This window comes from Pollicipes pollicipes, unplaced genomic scaffold (assembly GCF_011947565.3).
Source record: "Pollicipes pollicipes isolate AB1234 unplaced genomic scaffold, Ppol_2.1 Scaffold_6686;HRSCAF=7923_pilon_pilon_pilon, whole genome shotgun sequence".
Classification (NCBI taxonomy): domain Eukaryota; kingdom Metazoa; phylum Arthropoda; class Thecostraca; order Pollicipedomorpha; family Pollicipedidae; genus Pollicipes; species Pollicipes pollicipes.
This window is the reverse complement of record NW_023596921.1, coordinates 27,114,645-27,125,451: the sequence shown is the minus strand read 5'-3', so window position 1 is coordinate 27,125,451 and position 10,807 is coordinate 27,114,645. Positions and strand designations below refer to the sequence as shown.

General features: G+C 61.2%; 1 protein-coding gene across 1 annotated transcript in view; it reads left to right on the top strand.

Annotated features, from left to right (window-relative positions):
• Window positions 1-10,428, top strand: part of LOC119108135 (translation initiation factor IF-2) — a 28,775-nt gene extending 18,347 nt beyond the window's left edge. Inside the window, exons 2-8 of the mRNA XM_037231713.1 lie at window positions 4,323-4,399; window positions 4,849-4,989; window positions 5,289-5,662; window positions 6,216-6,404; window positions 7,073-7,214; window positions 9,004-9,171; window positions 10,370-10,428. Of these exons, the coding sequence (XP_037087608.1) occupies window positions 4,323-4,399; window positions 4,849-4,989; window positions 5,289-5,662; window positions 6,216-6,404; window positions 7,073-7,214; window positions 9,004-9,171; window positions 10,370-10,428 (1,150 nt within the window). The remainder of the gene's footprint in view (window positions 1-4,322; window positions 4,400-4,848; window positions 4,990-5,288; window positions 5,663-6,215; window positions 6,405-7,072; window positions 7,215-9,003; window positions 9,172-10,369) is intronic.
• The last annotated feature ends 379 nt before the right edge of the window (window positions 10,429-10,807 follow it).

Below are 10,807 nucleotides of genomic sequence, written 5' to 3'. Positions count from 1 at the left end.
CGCCCGATCTCTTCGGGTTCTGACGACAAAACCCACAACCATGGGCCAGGCTCTAGCGCTGCTGAGTTCTTTTTAAACCTTACAGCGCTTTTAAAGCCTCCTCATTCAGTCAGTTTTACAGTGGAACTGTAGAGGTGTAAGGTCAAGCACCCAGGACTTGCAGACAGTTTTAAGCGCGCACTGCCCGGTAGCCGTGTGTCTCCAGGAGACCAAGTTGGCGCCTGATGAGGCCTTCAGCTGAAAGGGTACACTACCTTCCGCACTGACATGCCAACAGATACCGTTGCTTACGGTGGCGTTCTTTTGGCTGTACACCAAAGCGTACCTACGCGGCGTCTGGTGTTTGAGAACAGACTTGCAGGCTGTCGCAGCAACGGTGAATTTCAACCGCCGCACCATAACTGTCTGCTCTCTCTACTTGCCACCTGGGGTCTCATTTCCATCTGGAGGACTACGAGAGTTAGTCTCTCAACTCCCTCCCCCTCTACTCGTTTTAGGCGATTTTAATGCACATCACACTGTGTGGGGGTGTGCTTCCACGAACACTCGCGGGAGGCTATGTGAGGCTCTCGTGCGTGACGAAGGTCTGTGCGTTTTAAATACAGGATCAAGAACGCATTTTGCATTGCCATCCGGACAATCGTCGGTGCTAGACCTGAGCATTTGTAGTCCGCAGTTGGTACCACACTTCACCTGGGATGCTTCAGAGGACCCCCTTGGAAGTGACCACTTCCGGTCTGGGTTCGGTACCGTGGTGGTACTGTTCTTGGTACTCGACCTCAGCGTTGGAATTTCAAGAAGGCGGACTGGAGGGGATTTGAGACTCGCCTGGACGAAACGTTTTCCAACGATTTCGACTCTGCAACCTCCGACTACGGAGGAATTTACGTCTCTCGTGTTGGATGCGGCGAAAGGATGCATTCCGCGCACCTCCGGATGCCCTCGTCGTACCCTGTACCTTGGTGGAGCGACGAGTGTCGCGACGCTATTCGTGCACGTCGGAGAGCTTTTAGGGCTTTTGACCGGCACAGCAGCACATTAAACCTCTTGGCTTTCAGGCAAGCACGCGCGGCCGCACGCCACACTATACGAGAGGCGAAACGTGCATCATGGCGCAGCTACGTCAATTTACTAAATCGCCACACGCCCACGTCACAGGTATGGGGCCGCATTAAGCGAATCGCTGGACTGCATCCAGCAGTTTCTCTTCCCGTACTGCGAGTGGGAAGTCAAGACATCACCCACCCAAGTGATGTGGCAGAAGCCATTGGGGAAGCCCTGTCAGACCGTTGCCGAAATGGCACCTGCGATCCGCGGTTTTTGCGGCACAGGGCACGATGTGAAACTTCGCAGGTTAATTTTTTGTACAGATGACGTCCTGACGTACAACAAACATTTCACTATGATGGAGCTTCAAGCGGCCATTCGCTCGCTGCGTAGTGTAGCGGAGGGGCCCGACCTCATCCACAATGATATGATACGGCATTTTCCTCCCCGTGTACTACGAGCGTTGCTGGCAGTTTTCAACTGCATATGGGTGTCAGGTAACTTCCCGCCAATCTGGCGAGAGGCAATAGTAGTGCCTATTTTAAAGCCCGGGAAAAGCGGGACGAACGCTCTTGACTACCGCCCGATCGCCCTCACATCTTCGCTTTGTAAGCTCATGGAAAGAATGGTGAATGTGCGGCTCTCGTGGACTTTAGAACGCCAGAACTTTTTCACGAATGCTCAGTGCGGATTCCGTAAGAACAGGAGCACGATTGACCACATCTTAACTCTTGATACCGCAGTGCGAGCCGGATTTAGTAGCAAGCGTCATACCGGCGCCATCTTCTTTGACGTAGAAAAAGCTTATGACACCACATGGAGACATGGAATTATGATGAAGTTACTCGATTGTGGCATCCGTGGTCACATGGGAAAGTTTTTACAAAACTTTCTGACTGACAGATTCTTTCGGGTGCGTGTTGGTTCTTATCAATCCGACAGGTATCCACAGGACAATGGTGTGCCTCAGGGCAGCGTATTAAGTGTCATTCTTTTCGCAGTGATGATAAACGACATAGGGGACACGCTTCCACATGGGATCAGCCGTTCTCTGTTTGTAGACGACTTTGCTATTTGGTGTGTAGCTCATCGACCACTCGCACGATGGAGCGACAGCTGCAGCTGGCTGTCACACGTCTGGAGAAGTGGAGTGTGCTCAACGGTTTCCGGTTTTCTACATCGAAGACAACTGCAGTTCATTTCTGTCGTCGTCGCCGTCACTGTCCTGATATGGAAATCAGGCTGTATGGGGAACGCGTCGCCAATGAGAATACCGCGAAATTTCTCGGTATACGCTTTGACCGACGCCTAACATACCGTGAGCACATCAGAAATCTCCGCGACAAATGTTTAAAATCTCTTAACATCCTAAGGTGCGTGGGACGTACGTCATACGGTGCTGATAGGAGGACACTCTTACTCCTATACCGCTCCCTGATTCGTCAAAACTTGACTACGGCTTGTTTTATCTACGACAGCTCATCAGACCTGATCAAACGTACTCTGAACACGGTGCATCACGCCGCACTCCGTATCGCCACAGGGGCTTTTCGGACATCGCCCATAGACAGTCTTCTGGTGGAGGCTCACGAGCCCCCACTAGCATTGCGAAGGCAGATGCTGGGACTGCGCTACACGTGCAAGCTGGCGCAGTTCCCAGATCATCCCACCTACAAAGCAGTGTTTCGCGTAGCTTACGAAGGCTTTTCCTACGTCAACGGTCACCTAAAACTTCTCCCTTCTGTGTACGAATGAGAGAGCTTTTAGATGCGAGCGGCCTGAACCTACGGCGTGTCAAGAGACCTAAACCCATGGAGACTGCTCCTTGGGAGCTAGCATCGCCAAGAGTGGATGTCTCTCTATCAAATATGCAAAAGCAACATGTCCTCATGGCGGAACTCAAAGGCGCAGCTTTAGAGCACATGGCCTCCTTTGACGGGTACAAGATGACTTATACAGATGGTTCGAAGACGGATGCAGGTGTAGGGTGCGCTTTTGTGTGCGGATCGACCACACGGTCATTCACACTGCCTTCACACGCGTCGGTCTACACTCCGAGCTTATAGCCATTAGCAAAGCTCTCTGTTTTATTGAAGTGGACGATAGCAATCTGCATTTAATTCTTTCCGACTCCTTGAGCAGCCTGCTGGCTGTTAGCGGCTTCTTCCCGTCGAATCCACTTGTTCAGGACATTCAATCTCGTCTTAGCTCACTGGATCGAGCAGGAAAAACGGTCGTTCTATGCTGGATCCCAAGTCACGTGGGGATATGCGGAAATGATCTTGCTGACGCGGCAGCAAAGCGCGCTACGACAGGGACTAGAATTCCTATAACACCACTACCTGCTCAAGACATGTACCCCGCAGTGTCGCTGTTTATGCAGAAGCGATGGCAGTTCTACTGGAACTCGCTGAGCGCCAACAAGCTGCAGTCGGTGAAACCCCGCATTGGATTATGGCAGTCGTGCTTTCGGGACAGTAGGGTGGAAGAAGTTGCCCTTTGCCGGTTACGCATAGGTCACACATATGCTACGCACCGTCACCTGCTATTGGCTGGCGACAGACCATGCTGCGGTCGATGCTCTGATCCACTGACCGTGCATCACGTACTGGTCGCTTGCCGCCACCTTGCTGCAACGAGAGCGCAGTTTTTCGGACGCCACGTCCAGAGTCGCACGCTACGCGACTTTTTAGGGGATTCTTCGAACATCGTCGGGTTTGGTAAAGTGCTCCAGTTCCTTCGCGCTATAGATTTTCCTGTAATCTTCTCATCATGATGCTAGGGCCGATCATCATGGCTCTATAGGGTGACCTGATTGATGCACTTCTCTGATTGACGGCTCTGCATGAATCGATAGTTATGGGCGCTGCATGACCTTTAGCAGTCGATGCGCCCTAAATCCCCAAATCATCATCATCATCATCTGAGGCGCCAGGCCCCGTACTCTCTGATACTGAGCTGAGACGCATCTGAGGCGCCAGGCTCAGCTGATGCTTTATCTGTCTCTCGGTGGACGATGTTTGTCTGTTTTGCGGCCAGCGACGTCCTTGTCGCCGCCGGCCGAGCCGTGGGCCGTGGGAATCGGGGCGGGGAGGGGGAGGTCGTGCGGCACCTGTGATGGCGGCGAAGCTGATGATGTCAACTACCGCATAAGTGGAGCGTTGGGGTAATGTTGGCGTGGATCGGGTGTGCTGAGCCCAGATTGGTGAATAGGGCACAGACGGGGAGCCACTCGGCTCGTGTGTGTGTGCTGACCGGTGGGTCTGCCGTTTCAGCTACCGCAAGACGCCGCGCGCGCACCATCCGCCGCCGTTCGACTCCGGCTCTGACTCCGACACGATGGGCACGCCAGGTACCCGCCCCGGCGCCGGCTGGCGATCGGCGTCAGCACGCCACGCGAGCGAACGTTGTGTGACGCGCTAAATGCAGGCGTAATCTCGAGACGCCGTTATCAGATCTTCCTCTAAACGGTGTCTGGCGGGAGCGCACTGTTCTAAGCATGTAGACGCTGCGTTCATCGTCAACATTCGTGACTGGGTGACGAGTGTGCATCCGACGGCACGCGACGCGTCGCAAGCTGATAAGCGATGATTGCTCCAAGCGCTCCCCCTCCCCCCTTCCCCCTCTGCGCCTTCACTCGGGTGCAACGTCGCTCGCCGGCCGGCCGAGCTATCTGCGGCCGGCCGGCGGGCCGGCGAGCGATAGTGCATGGCCGAGCGGCGGCGATGGAGGCCGTGGCCTGGCTGCCGGCTGGTGCGGCCCGGCTGCTGCTGCCGCTGATAGTGCCGATGTGCCGCGCAGCCGCCCACGTGGCTGCCGCCATCGGCCAGTTCCGCCACCTGATCGGCTCGCCGTGGATCACGCTGACGCGCGGCTCCTCCTCCAAGCGGAAGCGGCAGCAGGAGGCGCGCGAGCGGGCCGCCCAGTCCATCGTTATGGACGGTGAGGGCGGGGCCGGCGGCGGCGGCGCGACATAGCGTCCCGGTCAGCCGGCGCCGGCGACGTTGCCTTGATGACGGCTCCACCGAGAGATTTGCTGTCACGTGTCGGCCTGCGGCGGCTTGGCGCCATGTTGCCATTGCGCATGATGTTTTCATGCTGCTTCCAATGTATTTTCCCGCTAAAACATCAGATTGGTGGTTGGCAGCCGCCGTCGTTCTTCAGCCGTGACCACTGAACCAGCATCCGTCCCGTTGTTGTCGGTGCCTGCCTACTGACGGCGCTGACCCATGCCTCGCCAGACCCGCTCTCGGACGGCGACCAGCCCGGACAGAAGCGTTTCCGCCTGGCCAACGGCTCGGACGGGGGTCGGTCGCCGGCGCGGCGTGACCCGCCGGCCGAGACCGGCTCGGAGGCCACATCCAGCAGCGCCGAGATGCTGAGTGCGCTCTCCTCGTCTGACACGGAGCCCGAGCCGGTGTCGGCGCCGGAGCCCGCCTCCGACACGGAGCCCGAGCCCGAGCCCGTCTCCGAACAGCAGCCCGAGCTGGAGCCGGTCTCTGAGCAGCCGCCCGAGCCGGAGCCGGTCTCTGAGCAGAAGTCGAAGCCGGAGCCGGTCACTGAACAGAGATCGCAGCCTGAGCCGGCCACTAAACCGGAGCTGAAGCCGGCCGCGGCCCAGAAGCCGGAGCCGGAGCCGGAGCCGGAGGCGGAGGCGGAGGCGGAGTCCGATGACGCGCCGGCTCGGCAGCCGGCGGCCGCGGAGGCTGCGGCCGCCCCCGGCCCCGAGCTGTCCATCCAGCACTTCAGGTGGGTGGAGGCGAGAGCCGCGTCGGGGGCGAGGCGTCCGGGGGATAACCAGCTGCGCCGGTGTAGGGCTTCAGCCCGCCAGGGTCACGAGTGGACGAACGGGCCGCAGCTGCAGCTGTCTGCCGTTTTGACGGCACTTCGGATCGTTAGCAGGCTGTTTTGTGCCACTGGAAGCCGCTGGTCCCACTGTCGTGAACTTGCTGTCAGATGCGTTTGGCGCGGTGTGTGTAGGCACGGGCGCGTTCTGACCGCGTCGGCAAGGACCGCTGGTGCGGTAGTCTGCTCAGCCGCGGGACGTGCGCCTGTCCCGCGTGTGACCCCGGCGTCGCCGCGTCTGCAGGGGCCTGCTCAGCTCCGAGACGGCCCGCCTGTCGGCGCTGGCCGGGCGCTGGGAGGCGCTGCTGGCGGTGGAGGCGGAGGCGAACGGCCGGGCGCCGCCGCCGGAGGCGCAGGGCGAGCTGCGCTCGGTGACAGGCCAGGCGCGCCTGCTGATCCGCGAGCGGTTCGGCCAGTTCGAGGGCCTGGTGGACAGCGCCGAGTTCCTGCGCGGCCCGCGGCCCACCACGCTCACCGACCTGCAGGGCTTCTGGGAGATGATCTACTTCCAGGTGAGAGGACGTGGCGCGGCCGGCGGCGGTGGACGGTCACTGCGCGGCGACGGCTGTGGGCCGGGCAGAAGCCGTTGCGACATTGGGAGTGGGCTGAACACTTGTGGAGGCGTGGCCAACCGCCGACGGACCGATGGCACGTACACTACACAGCGCGTGAAGAGGTCGTTGGTGCTGGCTTCGGTGGTAAGGCTGTATTGTTGACCGGACGGTTCCTGGTGTCCTGGGTCCAAGTGGGGTAGTGCGTAGGTCTAAGCGCATGCCGCCGGGACCTCTCACAATTAGAAGGGACACGTATATGTCGTGCAGCACGATATGCGTGGCTCCCTCAAGTTTGAGAGACCTTTCGCCGCGTAATATCCTCCAGCCATACGGGCTCGCTTGATCGATATTGTCGACACTTGCTCGACACTTGCTCGTCGACACTTGCTCACCTTCGTAAGGCAGGCGCTCATGAAGAGTTAACTGCCCGAAGCTGTGCTATGTCTTTGTCGCCTTTTCTTATTTTCTTGCGGCGGGTTTATGGTACCAACTGCGTGAAGAGTCCGGTTGATCTACGTGCATGCTCCGACTGCCAGGAGTGATGGTAGTGCTCCTTAGTCGAAGCGGCGGTGGTTGCCATGGCGACGATGGCCGTGGCCGGTGCTGACGTCACCGCTACTGCTCAGGTGGAGGACGTGGACCGCAAGTTCGCTCGTCTGACGGAGCTGGAGGCGGCCGGCTGGCAGGAGGCAGCGCCCGCCTCTCCTCCAGCTCCTGCCGCCGCCGCCGCTGCCCCTGCCAAGGCGGCCAGGAAGCCGCCAGCCGCCGGCACCGCCCGCCGCCCGGCCGCCACCAAGAGGGCGGCGCCCAGTTCTGCCCTGCGCGCCGCCATGATGGGTGAGCGCCGGCCGCCGCCGCGTGGACTGTGTCCACAGAACCGTCCTGTCTGCCTGGCTGCTGCGAAGGGTGGTGTGGGCGGTTTCGCGTCTAGTCCGTCTAACGTTCGAAGGGCAGGGCCCGGAGATCAGCCGCGCTCTCGGTCCGTCAGCAGAGGTCCTGGACCCGTTCTGTGTTTCGTATTGATTCGGTGTTGCTCAAGTGCCAGGCGTGTAGCAGCCGGCGGCTGGGTGGTGACTTGCCCGCGTGTTCGGGTGGGCCGCACGCCGCGTCCCCCGCAGCTTTGTGTATGCTCAATGGCTCGTCCGTTCGCCCCATGAGCCTTGCCAACGCCGAGGCCCGGCTGCTGGCCGGCGGCGACCCCTCTGACCTGGCTGTCGTATCAACAGCCGCCCGACGTCGGATGCGGGCGGCCGAGGAGCCGACTACCGCCGCTGCCGTGGCTGAGGAGCCGCCCGTGGTCCCGGAGCCGGTCGCCGCCACCACACCGGCGCGACCGGCTGCGGCCGCCGGCCCCGACGCCGGACCGGAGCGGCAGTTCGCCGGCGGCTTCTTCACGGTGGCCACGCCTACCGCGGCGGCCAGCCCGAGTCCGGCCCCGTCCGCTGCTGAAGGTCAGTTGAGGCACGTCCGCACCGCTGGCCGTCCACAGAGGTCAAAGAGTCAGATGCATGGGTTCTGTTGCATGTGGCTGTGAAGATTGTCCTGTTGTTTCTGTTCGCTGCTTGGAGGCAGTGTGTTGTTTTGTGGGGAAGCTTGGGACACGCACGTGCTTGTTGCGTATGCCGTTGTTTGTGCCATGGTCCATCCGTCGTTGAGCGGCAGCCGGCGCCTGTACGCCGGCCCGTGCACAGCGTCAAGTGCCGGGCGGTGCCGAGTCCGTACCGACGCCGCGGGTGTGCTGGCGACAGAGGCGGCGTCGCGCCGGCAGCGGGCCGACTTGCGCCGCTCGGCGCTGCTCGGCGCCAGCCGCCGCCTGAGCGACCTCAGTCCGCTGGTGCGCGTCACGGCCGCGGCCAAGCTGGCGCTGCGGCCGCCGCCATCGCCACCGGCGCCGGCCGCCGAGCGGCCGCCGCCTCCGCACGAGATGAGCCGGCGCGCCGACACGCCCAAGGTGGCGCGCGCCTCCCGTACGTAACCGAGCGCGGCCCGGCCGACCGTGCTGGGAGTGGTGGCGTGAGTGATGACTGGGGCTCGGAGGGTGTGGGAGCTGTCGCTCTGCTGCTGTGCGCTGCGGAAAGAGCAGAGTGCGCGAGTTTCGTTGAAAGCCCGTGTTTCTGCTATGGTTCATGAAGTACATGTTTGAAAATATGTCACATTGCTGCTGGGTTTGGGTAGCGTGAATGAGCAAGTAGCATGACTTGATTTGCGTTCCGAACTCCGTGCTAGCTAGGTGCAACCAATGCTTTGTCAGTTATTTCACTGCGGCATGTTCTTGCGTGGCTGGTACATGTCACATAGGGGCCTATTTTTAGCCAGCGCGTCTGTATGCGTGACTGGGTTGCGTCATAGTGCCTGGAGGGTGACCAACAATCGGTTCCGCTCCTTTTCGGGCAGTCGGCACCTCCAGGCGTTGCACGCTTCTCTGCCACCTGTGTGTATCAGGGCGCGGTTGCCGGCGCGGTCCTGTGTTGGCCTGCCGGCGCCGCCACCCGTCCGTGGTGTTGTCGGCGTGCGGTGCCGCGCCATCGTCTGATCCCCGGCTCCGCCACGTCCGCAGGCCGCCGCTCGGCGCTGCCGCTGACTGAGCTGAACGCCAACACCGCCGAACTGCGCCAGAGTCGCCGCTCCCGGCGCCTGCCCAGCCTGCTGGGCGACTGCGGCCGGCCGAGTCCACTGGCGACAACCGGGGAGGACCTGATGACGTTCGACTCGCCGGCGCCGCGGCGCAAGTCTCGCCGGCAGACGGCGGCGGCGACCCCGGGCATTTAGAGCCGACGCCGGCTCCGGCTCCGGCTCCGGCTCCGGCTCCGGAGGCCGAGCCGCACACTCGAGACGTGTGAAGCGGGGCCGAGTGTCGACGACCTTTGGTAGCGGTGAGGGGTGAGCGATTCCAGAGGGGGACCCGTGCTGTTTGCTTAGGGGGATTGCAGGAAGCGCCCGCGGGAGATGCGTTAGCGCGCCATCGGTGTAGGCAACATGTTGGTTTAAGGCCCGTCTGGGCAGCGACAAAGCGTCACTTCCTCCTCTGTACTTTTAAGGGGTCGTGATATCTTCTTTCTCGAAATCGGTCCCTTTGGCTGCCGATGAGTCGGAACGCCGTGCGTTACATGCTGAGTTGAAACAAAGTATGGCCTGGTCGCTCGAACCCGCCTCAGGCCGCGCGGGGCTCACGTGCGCTCTCAGCCCACGTGTGGCCGCCACTCGGTCGCAAAACGTTCCATTGGCCTTCGACGATCTGCTGTGATGGACGAGCGGCCACCGGCTTACGAACAGCGAGCCAAAGGAAATGTGCCTGCACCAACGTAGTTATCACTCCACTTCCACACAATCCACTCAGTTTGACGAACCATTATCGTAGTTGAATCGATTGTAACATTTTAAATACGTGCGATGTACAGCTAGTGTGCTTGCTCATTCCGTAGCCGGGCCGGGAGCGACGCGCCAGCTGTGCAGGCGTGTGGCGAGGTAGGAGCTTCGTAGCGTGACTGTCCTTCCCGTGTACAGGCGGTTGTATGTGTTGTTCGATTCTTAACGCGCTGTCTGCCGTTCGAGCCCATCTTTGGCCGGCCGCGGCTCGATCGGTGCCGCCTGCCCCGGCGCCCACGGTTGTTCGGCGTTGGAGCGAGCGGCTAATCTGCCATCACAATGTGTCAAAGACTGTACAGAGGCCGGGCGACCGGCTCGAACCCATCTTTGGCCGGCCGCGGCTCGATCGGTGCCGCCTGCCCCGGCGCCCACGGTTGTTCGGCGTTGGAGCGAGCGGCTAATCTGCCATCACAATGTGTCAAAGACTGCACAGAGGCCGGGCGATCGGCTCGAACCGCGTCGTGCAGCGGCCCCACTAGACGGCCGCTCCCGTGTGTCTGTGTGGCTCCGCCGCTGTGGCGGATCCGTGCTTAGGAGCCAATATACTTAAGTTTCAGAACGCGACCGGCCAGGCCATGGGCAGCTGGTGGAGGAGTGCTGCGCGCGGCGGGTGTGACGCTGACCTGTAGTCATCATGACATGACCACAGCGACGTGCGCAGCGTCATGCGACGCCGCGCCGCGGTCGTGCGGGATCCACATATGGCTCGTCTCGCTCGCCAATCGCCAACAGATCTAAATACATTCGGGACGTGCGAGCTGAAGGTTTCCGCTGCCCCGCCTTCCACCCAGCCGCGGCAGCATGGCAAATCACAGTGTATTCTGCATGGCGATGGCGGCCACACCGGCGGCTCAGCGGGGTGGTGACCTGGGCTGGCCCAGCAGCCAGCCAGCGCCGGCGCTCTGCTGCCGTGCCTCGCGGGCGGGGTCTCGGGCGAGCGGGTGCGCCCGCGCCGCGTGCCCAGCGAGAGCGAGCCGCCAGGCCGTCACATCGGA